The sequence below is a fragment of the Spodoptera frugiperda genome, chromosome 20 (assembly GCF_023101765.2).
Source record: "Spodoptera frugiperda isolate SF20-4 chromosome 20, AGI-APGP_CSIRO_Sfru_2.0, whole genome shotgun sequence".
NCBI classification, from domain to species: domain Eukaryota; kingdom Metazoa; phylum Arthropoda; class Insecta; order Lepidoptera; family Noctuidae; genus Spodoptera; species Spodoptera frugiperda.
The window spans coordinates 4,005,182-4,020,057 of NC_064231.1; the positions used below are offsets into that span (position 1 = coordinate 4,005,182).

Here is a 14,876-nt window from a genome sequence, read left to right on the forward strand (position 1 = left end):
ATGTAAACGAGCCCGCTGCATCGCTTAGCAACACAAGCTCGAGTATCCAATAAAAGAAAAAACAGCAATAATTTAGAGCTAACCATATGGTATTCTTATTTTAAATGCGCTTTAGAATACAAAGGAAAGAATTAGAGTAGCGGGCTAATCCTTGACCTTTTTGGATGCGTTCCAACCATGATTAAGACTAGTTTCTGGATTCGTGATTTAAAACTTTATTTTTTTTTTGTTTTTATTTGAGTTTGTGGTGATATTAACTGTCGACAAACTGTCTAGTTTGCATTTTAACTTGTCATCTAGGTATTTGTCATAACAGTTTAAGCAATTATAGTTTTTTTTTGTATCTGTTGTATTTTTCGGGATAGAAAATTAAACAATAAAAGCTTAATCAACGCCAGTTATTATTGTTTAGATTTCTTAATATATTGGTTTTACTTTACTTTAAGAAAAATATTGGGGGTTAAGTATTAATTTTAAAAAACTTTAGACAACATTCACCCTCTGTATCGTATCATATCTCCATATTGTTTGTGTATTCATTGAAACAAAGTGTTGTTAATCGTCTGATTCGTTTTTCAAATTCAAATATTATGAATACCAAAGTCCACTGTCAGTGTCACTGTGCACAGACTATTTAAAGATATTTCCCGCGCCGCGCCATATTGATTGGCATCCATATTGTCGATGACAAATTCAAACAAGATTACGATTATTACGAAGCGATAATTAATTCCCTGTTATTAAATAAACGAGTTGTTTCAAACAAACATTTACTCATAACATCCATCGTTTTGTTTTAAATACCTATCATACTCGTTACAAAAATAATATTCTTTATTTTGTGACTGACTCCGCGATGTTTTGTTTCGACAAGTTTATTGTTATTGTGGTGCATACCAAAGAAATAATTATTGCGTCCTGTTCCGTGATTCATTGTAGACATAAAATAAAAATATATAATTATAGTCTTAGGAACTTCCTCAGAATGCATATGGATTATGGAGTGAATATGTGTGGGAGAGCCATGTTTCGACACAAATGGCAGAGTGATACCACAACCTCACAGAAAATCGACGTGAAACAACGCTTGCGTTGTGTTTCGTTGTGTGAGTGGGTTACCGGAGGCCCAATTACCCCGCGTACCAATTTTCCCAACAACCCTTAAATTCCTAACCACCAACAGGCCGGTAACGCACTTGTAAGGCGACGACGATTGTTTACCATCAAGTGATCCGTCTGTTCATTTGCCGGCTTATATTTATCAAAAAAAATATACCTAAATTAAAAAAAAACTTATAAAATTTTAACCCGTTCACTACAAATGTGGTCAAAAGTAACCGACGTCTTCTAAAGACTGTTCAGTAGTCTTCAACAATTTATGATATAATACTTCATAATAGTCAAACTCGTAACGGCCAAATTTTTGATCATAATGGCTGCAGGCCTACGCCGAAGTAATTTTAAATCAATTTTCAATAACACATAAATCGTTATTGGCAATAGACGATAGGAATTTCTATTAGTAACTATTAAACTTCGCGGGGTCAATGAACTGTTTTGTTTAATATCCCTATTATACACTCAAAACATCGTTTAGTCAAAGATAGTAAGTTGCGGTCATATTTATGAAATATTAAACGGTTTATCGATACTAATATTATGGCATGATTCAGATTTCAACTGAAGACATGTAAAATGGGTCAGATAGCGAGATATTTGAATGAAATAAGAGGAAAAGAATAACTATCGTGAGACATATTAACTAAAAATCACGGTTTATTCACGTAAATTAATGGACAAAAGCTCTACTAGTTTCGAGTCACAGAGGGATTTCATCATGAGCAGCGTCCGTAGACGTTTTTAGTGATTTTTGTTAAGAAGAAAAGAGTTACTCCCTGTAGACATATAAAAAATACATCACCATAAAGAAGAAAATTATGAAGCCCTACCGTTAATAAAAAGCTTAAAGGCGTTAATCATAGATAACGGCCTCTTTACTACAAACCTTGGCAGTTTCCCGCGCAAACGTGTTGAATTAGCGCGGAATGTTGCCAACAAATAGGACTGGGGACGAGAAATAACTCGAATTACTACCATTAGATATCAATTATTACATTATCTTACGTAATCGTGATTATCATGACTAGTTCTCACTTTATAGTCATGAAATAATAAGATTATTATAGGAATTACGTGTGATCACTTAATTTAATGATTAGGCTTCGTAAGTATCATTAATTATACGTAATGAAGATGACACATAAACCTTTAGAAGCTTTAAAAATTTGCCTATTCACAAATATACATGTATTAGTCATCAGCCAAAAGATGGCTCCCCATTACCTCTTTCCCAGTAAATGGCCACTTCAAAGAGCGGCGCCTTAGATACTACGTACTATGTACACTATTCACAAACTGGAACAATTGATAATAAACACTTCTATAGCCTGATGACTTCATCAACATACATAAGTTTATAGGCTTCCGAAAATCGGCTAATGACTGACATACAATATGAAGATTGACAACCCTAAGGAAAGGTCGCATCACAACCTATTATTGTAGGAATTTCATATGATCAAACGCATGTATTTGATTTGACAAATGGACCAGAGAATGTGCTGTGACAAAAATTCGCCTTCCGAGAACCCTTTACGACAAATGACAATCGTTTCTTTGAAGTAGATTATTAAAGCGATATATATTATTGTCCAGTGCTGGTTGATGCGATCGCGTACGTATGCGCATCGATATTTCAGTAACAATGCCATAAATCATTGTTTAATTGGCAACACCAGGAATTGTTTTAAAATATCAGTTACATTATATGCAAAATAAGCAAATCGAACTACTGGTGTTGTTTATGGTTGTATGACTTTTAAAGCAAGACACAATTCAATGATTTTATGAGGGATAGAGCTTATTGTCCAACCATTTAGTCGAATAAATTTATTTAAAACTAAAATAAAAACAAAATAGCCTATTAAACCAAGGACTAATTGTGCTAGCAGCCGATAGCGTTCAGGCAATTCGTTCCAATTTCCCTAAATAATTGCATTTAGCACTAGTAACAATTTTACGCCTACTGTTAATTACTCCATTTCACGTGCAAACCTACACTTGGCAAATACTCAAGAATTATTTAAACAACAATAAGCAGTGGCGTTTGAAAATATTGCAACAATAACATCATTATTTTAAGATCACACACTCGCTACCAAAATCGTTGGGATTTAGGTCAGAATCCATCAGTCACGTTTGATCAAACAGGCTTGGCGGCTCAAGGCACTTGAAACGATTTCTGAAAAATCCGCTAACACTTCTAGAGACATAAAATCTGTTCGTACATTAAGAACAGCGTGATCATTAAACCAACACGTGTCTTGAATTAAATTATACATTAAAATTATTGCGCGTTCACTATAATGATAAATATGCTAATCATATTATAACTATAAATGTAAATTCGTGGGAAAATCCTCTGTATCTCTGTGCCACGGAAAGGCAGATGAAACAGCTTCGTACAATACCTTATTCTCACTTAAACACAGCTCAAAATTTCAAGATCCTACTAAGAGTCAACTTTAAAATAATAAAAATGTCCCATAGGCCTAAGCAATGCCTACAATTACTAAAACACCAAATAATTCAGACATCGCATCACCAGTTAGGGCCGACCAATCACATCTCATTACTATTTCAAAGAAGTGTCCCTAATTCAATTAATTCTTGCCCACAGCCTTACAAGCAATTTCGCGTAGCCCTCATAATGAATACAAATATAAATTGACAATAAATTTTGGAAAACCCAACGGTATGTGATACTATATAGATCATAAAAGTAATTCCTAGATTTATACTTGATATGCTTGAAACAGGACTTGTAGAGCTCTTTGCTTGAATAACAATCAGTATTACGGGTAATAAGCATATAAATGACGAAATTTCGTCATTAAGTGGCGTGTCAGTTAGGCACTGTGGTGGCATACAATTACTTGGACTCCTTACGAAAGATTTTCTTAGGTAAGCCTTCGACAATGGGCATAAATACAAATATGGTACAGAAAAAATGTATGATAGATAGACGATGTAGAAATGTCATAGGGAGATATCAAATTACGTTTAAAAGGAAAGTCAGATAATAAAACGAATCAATGAAAATATGTGGTCAAAAATACAAATAGGTATTACACATGATATGACATGGTGGAAGAACAAGTTTACCACTTATTAATAAGGAAATTGGACTTTACTACAAAATGGTGTAAGTTTCATATTGATTAGATTGAACACTTTCATAACATAGTTGTATTTTGTTCCAGGACCGAGGCAGTAACTTGACGGTGCCAGCGCGTTGGGAAGACAGGAATCTTCGCAAATACCTGAACAAACCTGACGTTGGTATGTACTATCAATAGCGAACACAAAATATTATAAAAAAGTTAACTCTTAATATTTCAATTCACTATTATCACTAACACGATAAATGGTTAGAGGAAAAGTTTGGTGGTAAGAAAGCTCTTAATGTTCCCTTAAAGAATATTTATAAAGCAGTTAAAGAAACTTTTCGTGTTACCATCAGAATTATGTGAAACAATAGATTCCTTATAGCAGTACTTATTTCATGTTTATTTTCGAAGATTCATCTGGTCCCTAAAAACATTTAGATAATCTTTTATTAACTTTATTGTTTTGATATAAAGTCAAATATCCAATGAAAGATTTGGATGGATTGGATTAGGTTTACCTGCTAGTCATTGTACTACATTCGAATTTGTCAATTTCTGTCAACAGTAAAAGAAAGTAGGTGGATAGGAGGTATCTACGACTACGGAGCCAGGTCCTGGCGGTGGGGAGGAGACCTGCGCAAGATGCACTACCAGTCCTTCTCCAAGATGAAGAAGATGACCCCTGAGGAACTCAAGTGGCACTGCATCGCTATGATGCCGGACCTGCTTTACAGGTAACTATTTTTTAAAACACAGGTCGCAAATGAGCAGATAGATCACCTGATCGTAAGAAATCTGCACAGCCCATGTAGAAAGACAACACCAGAGGACATATAAGGGCATTGACGGTATTTTAGGGATTGAAGGCATTTTTTTTAATGGACTTATCGTATATTGATAAGAAGACCGTCACTATACGAAAAAATATGTTTTTTTTTTTATTAGCAGTGCCCAAGCGCCCAAGGATAAAAAAAATCCAAAGACACTTTCCAAAAAATAACTTTATTTGGTTAATGTCACTCTTGTAATAAATGTGCGTTATATTTATAAAAATGTCACGCCTGAAAATAAAAGCAAACCAGCGAAAAACATTAAACAAATAGTTTTAGAGAAACGATTTTGAGAAATGACAAATGTGAGACTGTTCCCAAAGTTCGGACAGGATTTTGTTCAAACCTCACGTTCTGGGTTTTATTTTAAACAGAACTGTTTGGTACTTCAAGTTATATTCTGCAAGCGATTAACACAAAATTGCAATGGTTCTTAATCAAACTCTTACCGACTAAAACCCACCCCGTTTTTACTTCTGCTCTTTGAACCGCAGCCCTGAGTTTGGACAGGATTTTGTTCAAACCTCACGTTCTGGGTTTTATTTTAGACAAACTGTTTGGACCTTCAAGTTATATTCTACAAGCGTATTAACATAAAATTGCAATGGTCCTTAACCAAACTCTTTCTGACTAAAAACCACCCCGTTCCTACTCCTGCTCTTTGAACCGCAGCCGCAACCTGTTTAAAGTGTTCTGCGGCTCCATTACAAAATTTGGCTTAAACTTATCATTTTATATGAAGCCGTTAGTATCTGTAGTCCGCTGAGACCGAAATCACATTCTTGGTCACATCCTTTACTAATTTTTTTAAGATTTTTTCTAGCTATAACGAGTATAGATAGTCTTATTATAGATAGTCTTTATGTCAGCCGATAGCATCCCATTAATGACGTCATCAGTTTAATAAAACTAATAAACACTTACTAGAACTGAATCGACTAATAAAAGGCGCTACGGGTCACAGACCTCATTTTTAAACGCGCAAAATTGATTGTCAATCTGTCGCTCCCAATATAAAATGATATAGAAGCATAAATTGCTTCAATAAGCGATACTTATACCTCATTAGACCAATGAAGACCAACTTTTATTTCTTCTGACGCACTCTTGTGCCTTGCACCATACGACAGGTCGACAGCTCTGAGAAATACAATAAATTTTACGACAACGTGGTTTGAGGGTCCCATGACGTCATCAGACACCTAATCACCTATTTTTAGCAGTCAATTTTATGGTTTAAAGTTTGAAGGACAAGCCGTTGGCGCCTTGTGGAGTACCGAGTAATCATCGGTTTCACATGGGAACAATGATAGTATTTATGTTACAGTATGTAGGGCACATAGCGATCATTGTAATGGCCCACATTGCTTACTGACTGTCCTGGTTTAATCATATCAATAAGTAGTTGTTTATACCGGATGCCGTTTGTTTAAATAACAATACTCGTTTTTGGTATTCATATTCAAGTTTCTCTCCATCTCAAAAGTTTTACTAAAATCATGTTATTTTGGTATGGTTATCCAATTGCATCTGAAATTCTCCGAAAATACACAATGCACGCCCCCTAAACTTCCAAACATTGCTCACTAATTGACACGATTATTCATCTCGACGCTAATTGCTTCAGGTGGTCACCTCGCAACTGCGTCGAAACTCGTCACTACATCTGCCAAACTAAACTGCAAAAGGTGCCAAAGGCCAAAGTGAAGGACCTGCGCCGCCGCTGGCAACGAATGGGACAGATCAACGAAATCACTGCACCAAGCGTCAGCAGGGAGGTCAATGACCCCATGATGGTGAATGACGTCACTGTGAACCCTGTACACCATCCGAAGTCGTACGATCTGCGTCCCAACCCCTATCCTAGGGGTAAGAACCGACATGGCACCAGGATGAACTCTAGTCCTACCTCCAAGTACGATTTGAGACCCAATGAGCTGAAGAAGCGATCGAGGCCCATCGTCCACCGAAGGCTCAAGAGACCGTTCCCAGGGTAAGTGTAACATAAAGTGTTTTTCATGGTACCATAATGGATAAAGCATAAAATAAAACTTTACATTTTATACACAACAAAACATTGCACGCAGCCATTAAAAAAAGTTTATCGCACGTGTAGCAAAAAATGAAAAAGTTATGTCGTAAAACGCACGGCCCATTAATAAAACTTAATGTTTGGCCAACTTTCTCCATTACCAGACCAACGGCCATCAATTTCTCAGAGCACACACTTTCGAACAAAAACACATTAAATGTACATTTATTGCAAACATAGATCAAATTAACTGCAATCGCTTTTCCCCTATCGACCAATGTTTGGGTTGGACGAAATATTGGCTGTTCTTATACCAATATTGGTAAGTGTGAAATGGTAAACAGCTTTCCTCTTGTCTGCGCGTACTGCCAACTATGTCGATCGTTGAAAGCTTGGCACTAGGAGTACATTTTACAGATGCTTTGCTAATCGTTTTTCAACAGCTAGACTAGCCTCGCCAGTTTAGCCGTTTTATTAATGTTGTACATGAACCATGGAAGTAAACCTACTTTCCAAGTTCCTGTTGGTAGAAATTTACACTGTATTTACAGAATACCAATGTGCGTGATTTGAATCCTTCTCTAAAATTAACTATATCAATTAATCAGCTAAAATGTAAACGTAATGTAATGTTTTAATTACAGTTACACATGGAATCGCCGCGACCCTGAAGGCTCGTACCAACGTAACGCTGAGCTGCTCCGCTCCGGCCGCACCGGGCTCACTCCGCAGCAGGTGAACGCTCACCTCGCCAGGCTGCGACACCTGCGCGACAAGCAAGTCGCTCGGCGCAAGCGACTGCGCGACGACGACTGGCTGGTGAACGAGCCCAGGCAGGCTCTCGCGCAGACCCACGCCAGGACCTACACGGTCGACAACAACATCAGCGCCCTGCATCCCAAGACCATCGTCGAAGAATTCAACATGGAGTTCCCGCACCACCCCGCTGGCCCACCAAAATCGAACCGCAACACCGGCTAATCGATTCGACTCCGATTAACTTTACCCATCGATGTTCAAAAATCGATTAAGTTTATTCATCGATATTAATTTAAGTTCCTCGCGATTTTCCGATCTTCTTCCGACTTTGCTTTTATTAATATTTATTGCTGACACTTTGCGATAGTTCTGATTCCTGTCATTAGCGTGTGCCTCATTTGTTAATTGTGTAAGTATCAATTGAGTGAGAATACGTCGCCTATTGTTAAGGAATCAATGTTGGACGAGGTGTCGTCGCCGTGGCAGAAACTAGTGCAGTTTCCTTGCCCGGCGACCAACCGTCTCGTCGTGGGACGTGTGGTTTAAGCCATCGTCGTGAAGTGCCATTCCATTGTTCTTCTTCTCTTCCTCTAGAGTAGCCAGAACTTACGACTACTCGAATCATACAAGTTAAGCTTACTTATCCATACTTTAAATAACTGCAATCCAGTGTGAGTCTTGTCAATCTAGTTGTAGTTACCACATTATTGCACCTGTTAACTTTGTAGACTTTAGTACTTCAATGCTGTTATTAACTCATTTATGAAATCGTAAATGAGTACTGCTTTTTACTTACATTTAATTCAAATTGAATTACCTTATCATGACCAACTCTCTTATGTAATATGTATAATGTACTTTTGTGACTATTCACTAATCAGTAACAGACATGTTTAGTTCCGATCGAGTATTGAACATGTTGATAGATCTAACTATTTAATATATCCTTCCTAGTTGTTGCTACATCTACTTTTATTTTAATATTATTTCGTTTGTTTTGTATCCCACACGTTTTAATTATTATAATTACAATGTCTAATGCTGTGCTTTTAAATTAAGTGCGTCGTGGTAATTTTGTTTTATTTTTTTGTATTTATATTGTACTAGTCAGTAAGTTTTATGAGAAAATATAAACCTAGATTACTAAAATGTTTAATCTTATCCATAGTTTCGAGAATGTTGATAATATTAATCGAAAATTAAAATTATATCGTCGATGTATACACAGCAGTATCAAAGTTGAAATATTGCAAATAAAATTAACTTTCTCACAGATTTTAGTGTATTTATTAAAAAATAAAATAAAAAATAATAAAATTAACAAGAAAGTGTCGTACATCGTAATTGGCATTTCGTGTTTATTTAGCTATGTAAGTGTACGTTCCAATTTGTTTGTTATTTTAGTTAAAAGAAAAACCTAATAAATTAATACTTTTTTTACTAAACTGCCAGTTATTGTAGTCCTCGCATTTATGAAGTTAAATCACATTTCGTGTAAGGTTTTTGTATGATATTTTTAAGCAGTTATTATTGAACTTGTTGATTGTAAATTGAAATTAATGTCGCCGGCTTACTACCATAATATATCTTTAATCACATATTGTAAACTAGATTTCTTTGAGAACATCCTTGCTTTTGGCTTTAGGATATTTTTAATCTTCAAAAATGAAATCCGTCAAGCCATTTAAATTACTTTTTCATTTCTATTGCAACCGGCGATGTATATAAAATTAATGTTAAAATCAGATAAGTTTTTAGAATGAACAACAAATTCATATCAATCTGTAAAGCTTCCTCCAACGCATAGAAGTGTATGTTGGGTCACGCATAGCTGTAGTAACTTATGTTTTTAGATTTTTGAAAAAACTAGTCTACTAGTTACAACCTTAGTATTACTATCATACCTCAAAACACATTTTTTCTTCAAATAAAAATATAAATTATAAATAAAAAAACAAATATCTAAAACAATTTTAAATTGTGTAATAAGTTCTAAAAAAAATGTTTTAATATTTTGATCTGTAAATACTACTTAATTTTAAATTTAGTAGTGGCAACACCGAGGTACTGTGAATTGTTTTAGGCAAGCGGAGAACTTATTTGTAGGAACAAAATAACTTCTTATTGTACCTATCTTAAGTATTAATATTTACTTATAACTATAAGAAAATAAAGAATCATCAGAATATCATGGTTTTATTTTGACGGTTTCAAATTTAAAATATTGAAGTAGTGTAAACATCCCTAGTTGTTTTACTCTCTAGTCACAGCTAAGTCTAGCATTGCCTGAAGGAAGATCCTAACCATAATTGATCTAAGATTGAAATGAACAATTAAAATAAACTACTCTAATTTCTTCGAAGTAACAATCAGATTAAAAATAAGTCCAAACTTAAAGGAAACCACTTACACAATGGGTCCATGCCCAATGCTATGTAGACAGAATCCACGGATCAACACTTAGTGCGATAACTGGGAATGTTTATCTTATTTGAATCCAGTCTATATCCAAATATCAATAGAACGAATCTCCACAATACGTTTATGATTACAGCGCCATCTCGTAGTCAGTAGCTGAAGTAAATACAAAAGCTGTTCTACTATGTCTGTTATCTTTGTTTCTAAATATAAATTACAGTAAGTAGCCTGCTATAATACCACAATTATAAAGGTAGTTATCAAATACAATATAGCTTATGGAAAGAAAAAGGTGTCGCATTGAAAAATAAATGGTGGCATTAGTTAAGTCTTCAAGATATATGTAGATGGCGCTACCTAATTGAAAACCGCTTTATGCCTATTTTAACCGCGAAGAGAGTTTCAAGAGTTTGTCTGCCTAATTTGATGTAGATAACTGGAGAAAAATAAGTCAATTTAAGTGGACTGTACCTTTCCCTTCTGAAAAAACAAACGTGGACTCTAAATAAAATATTTAATTAGTTAAATTAGGAAACTAATGCAGGACATTATAAATATGTATTTAATGCATTTATAAAATATTTTAATACACTGACAAAAAATTAATGCACTTTTGGTGCGGTGGCTGGGCAACCAGCGGCCGCGCAACGTGTAGCGGGTTCGATACCTGCACGGATGCACGCACGAACTCTTTGTATGATCCAAATTGTTGTTTTGGGGTCTAGGTGTCATGTGTGTGAACTTGTTTGTAACGACACCCACGACACAGGACAAGATAGCAATAAAAACGCTTTAAAAAAACTAAATGAAAACAAAAACAGGATAGTTACTTGTGATACTTGAGAGAGAGGTTCGAAAGTCATTATTTAAAAAATAATGTAAAGACATTCCATTTGCTTAATACACTTCACAACATATAAACAGTTCTATACTTTAAGTAGGTAATCGCCCTAAATTACCATATAGGTATGTAAATTTAGATACCTAGACCTAATTTCAATCGTAATAACCAGAAATTGCAATATTACTACAACATAAACTAAGTTAACAGCTTTTATGGCGCCAAAAATAGTTTCTGCTACATAAAATAAATGTTTTAGATAAAAGAAATATTACAAAATTATACGGGTCGTTACCTATTTACTCACAATTTACTACATAAAGGAATAACCTGAAAAAAATAATAAATTTTGCGATAGATCAACGACCCAATGACCGAATCAGCGTAGTTTCCACCACCCGTTAGCGAGATTGTACGATACTGTTGCCATGGTGACCGTACACAAACAATCCACTTACTATAACCACTGACAACTTTCCCTAACAATTTATTCACAATGTCACCTATACATTGCTGCTTTACTACGACTAATGTGGTAAAGAAGTAGAGGAAAACGCGCAATGGATTGTGCAGCAATATTTCTAATCGATGTTTTTCTTTTCACAGTACAGATTTACAGAATAGTAAAACTTCAAAACACGCCAATATATATTTTCGTACATTGTAATAAGGGTTACTATTAAATCAATATAGAACTATGTATAACGAGTATCGCTTACGACAGGATAGAATAGTTGATACGGTCAATTTGAATGTTTGTTTTTTTTTCGAGTAAAATTCAAATTCATTCAACACAAAACTGCAAAGGTACGCTGTTCCATATATTTCGTGTTCCAATGGAAAGCATGGTGAAGTTACAAGTGTACAAAACAACCATATCTTCTCTTCCTTTTTCACCAATAATGTGCTATATAGCTATGCTACGAAGATGTAATAGCTAAGCTGTGAAACTATGTGACCGTTTCCACTGATATTAAACTATGTAGCTGTGCGAGAAAGATGCGCAGCTCGAGCATGCGATATATCGAAAGTAGTAAAGACCACATTTTTGAGAACGACTCATAACTCAATATCGCAAAAAAATGTCGCTTAGATCAATTAGCCTTTCAACCATTACAATAATTTAGTATAACAATAGCTACAGTCTCTATACTAAGTCAACCTTTATTTTCTCACCTGCCTAGTAAATACCCGTGCTGACTGTACATAGTAGGTTACATAACATGACACTTGTAGTTGTAACCTCCACACAGCGACAGCAACAATACTATTTCAGTCACATTCTGCATAGAGCCGTCCACGACAACTAGACGTATCTTGGTCATTAATCGCATAACTCCTGCCACCGCGATTACTGTACTTTTACTTAACACCTTGTTTATTTATGGACGAAAAGTAAGTACATACTTAAAAAGAGTTTTTCTTTTAACTCGAAATACATTTTAAAGGTGTATATTATTATGTGTACAATATGAACTGCCAATTCTAAGGGTCTCTGTTCAGTAAACTAGTGTCGTGTAGGTTTATAATGCAGGTGTCAAACTGATTGATATGAAAAAGAAATAAAATACTTAAACTCTTGAACAGACTACTGCAGTTCTGGCTACTTTATACCCTCTTAATTATATAAACACACACAATTATCATCATTATTATCCCATCCTCCACAAAATATCTACTGCTGATCAGACCTATATCGACCGATAGACCGGTTGAAAGCATCCTGAGTCCAGCAGCTCCCTGCAAACTGCAGACGGTCCCATTCAAATCCGCCTTGTATATTTCCTTCGTAAATCTGCTTTCAACCATCCTTTCTACACGCATTGTAACATTCCTTTTTCAATCCCTTTCCCATTACTTTAGAGTTTATTCCTTCAAAAACAATTCTCTCTCCCCACTGTTCCTTAGTTTACACTTTCGATCAACATACTCGCTACACATATGCACATAAGTAATCTTTGCCAACAGCAAACATTCGCACACACGCAACACTCTCGTCTAGGAACACAAGTGTACACTAATTGCAGGTCAAACACGACCTTGTGACCTTATAATAAGAGCTACCTCTATGTAGGTTACTTCAATGACCGTCGGCTACACATTCACCTATACAAAACCAGTTTATCATGACCTCGCTTTGTGAGATCTCTCCATACATTTGACGGTCAGTTTTCACTGGTTTGTGTAGCGTGATGTGACCAGCGATTAGCCTTAACATTACTTGAAGGGCTGACCCAAATACGCGTGTATGTAGGACAGTTATAACCGATTTGCTGGAGAAAACTTTTGGAAATGCTTTTGTTATGTACCTAATTGGTTTTGTTGTAATGTAATCTGTAATAGTTGTTTTGTTATCTTGATCAAGCCAAGATTAAGACTCAAGGATAGATCTGAGAAGAGGTCAGTATGTAGCTCTTTAAGTTATTAGGGCTTTTCAGTTTACATACCTAATTATTGCAAAAGTGGGAGAGCCATGCTTCGGCACAAATGGGCCGGTTTGACCGGAGTACCATGACCTCACAGGAAATCGACATGGAACAACGCAAGCGTTATGTCTGTGTCTTCCCGATCCCCGATTCCCCAACAACCCTTTAATTCCTAACCCCCAAAGTGCCGGCAACACACTTGTAACGTCTGCTCTCGCTCGGATCATCTGATGGTAAGCAATCACTGCCTTCCATGGACACCCGAAACACAACGCAAGCGTTGTTTCACGTCGGTTTTTTGTGAGGCCGTAATATCACTCCGGTCGAGCCAACCCATTCGTGGCAAGGCGTGGCTCTCCCACTCTCCATTTAGTACTACAAATAACTTATAACTGTCATAATGTAATAACACTAACAAGAATACATTTATAGCCCCGTGTGCGATACCGATCTCGCGTGATATCCATGTAGACTCGTAGTAACACTATATGCTACTAGTCCATAGTTGAAAGCATATGATTACCCCATAAATATGAAGCAATAAATAAGTATTTTTACGGAAACGAAACATCACATCACATCCTTTAACTGGCCACTGCTGACCAAAGGTCTCTTCTCGCACGGAGGCTTGAGCATTACCTAATCACCACGGCTCAATGTGATAAATTTTGTGCAATTAAATATTCGAATAATCTAAAAAGCCCATAATTTCGTTGCTAATACAAGTTCTTCATAAATTTTCAAATTTACATGATATCTTGATATAATTATTATGATGATAGACCCGAAATATATCTAGTTTCTACTAAGTTACCGAGTTTCCAGGACTCAGATAAGGGAATTATGACATCAGCCGTTATCCTACCGACCTACAAATTAGTATGAAAAGCTAACTCACACTTTTTCTAGGAACCAGTTAATCATTTTACTGGTCAATTTAAGTCAGGCAAGGTCGTAGGGTACATTTAATCTGATGTGCGGATAAAGGCGTATGATTCACGCCCAGTGGAAACTAATTGGTCCGCGGAAACATCCCTTGTAACCAGTCATTTTTAAAATGTTTAGTTCTATTAATATCGCAATGAGGAGAGACCTTGATAATTTGCAAGTCTATATTTTATAACTTAACATCATTCTTCAATTAGGATGATGACGAGGACGTCTCCAACGTGTTTTTAAATGATGTTCAGAATTTCTGATAGAGAGAGATAGTCAGAAGATTTGTTGATCCACACTGCTATTAGCTTTTTTTAAGGTGGGAAAATCATCAAATGACTTCTCCCGCCTTGGGCGAGGCGAGAAGGAGTGTCAGACTCTTACTGACTAAAAACCACCCCGTTA

General features: G+C 35.9%; 1 protein-coding gene across 3 annotated transcripts in view; it reads left to right on the plus strand.

Annotated features, from left to right (window-relative positions):
• LOC118281827 (uncharacterized) overlaps positions 1-10,036 on the plus strand; it is a 170,127-nt gene extending 160,091 nt beyond the window's left edge. For all 3 annotated transcript variants that reach the window (XM_035602565.2, XM_035602574.2, XM_035602582.2), the window contains 4 exons: positions 4,323-4,401; positions 4,795-4,963; positions 6,687-7,052; positions 7,736-10,036. In XM_035602565.2, the coding sequence (XP_035458458.2) occupies positions 4,323-4,401; positions 4,795-4,963; positions 6,687-7,052; positions 7,736-8,072 (951 nt within the window). In that variant the 3' untranslated portion in view covers positions 8,073-10,036. The remainder of the gene's footprint in view (positions 1-4,322; positions 4,402-4,794; positions 4,964-6,686; positions 7,053-7,735) is intronic.
• The last annotated feature ends 4,840 nt before the right edge of the window (positions 10,037-14,876 follow it).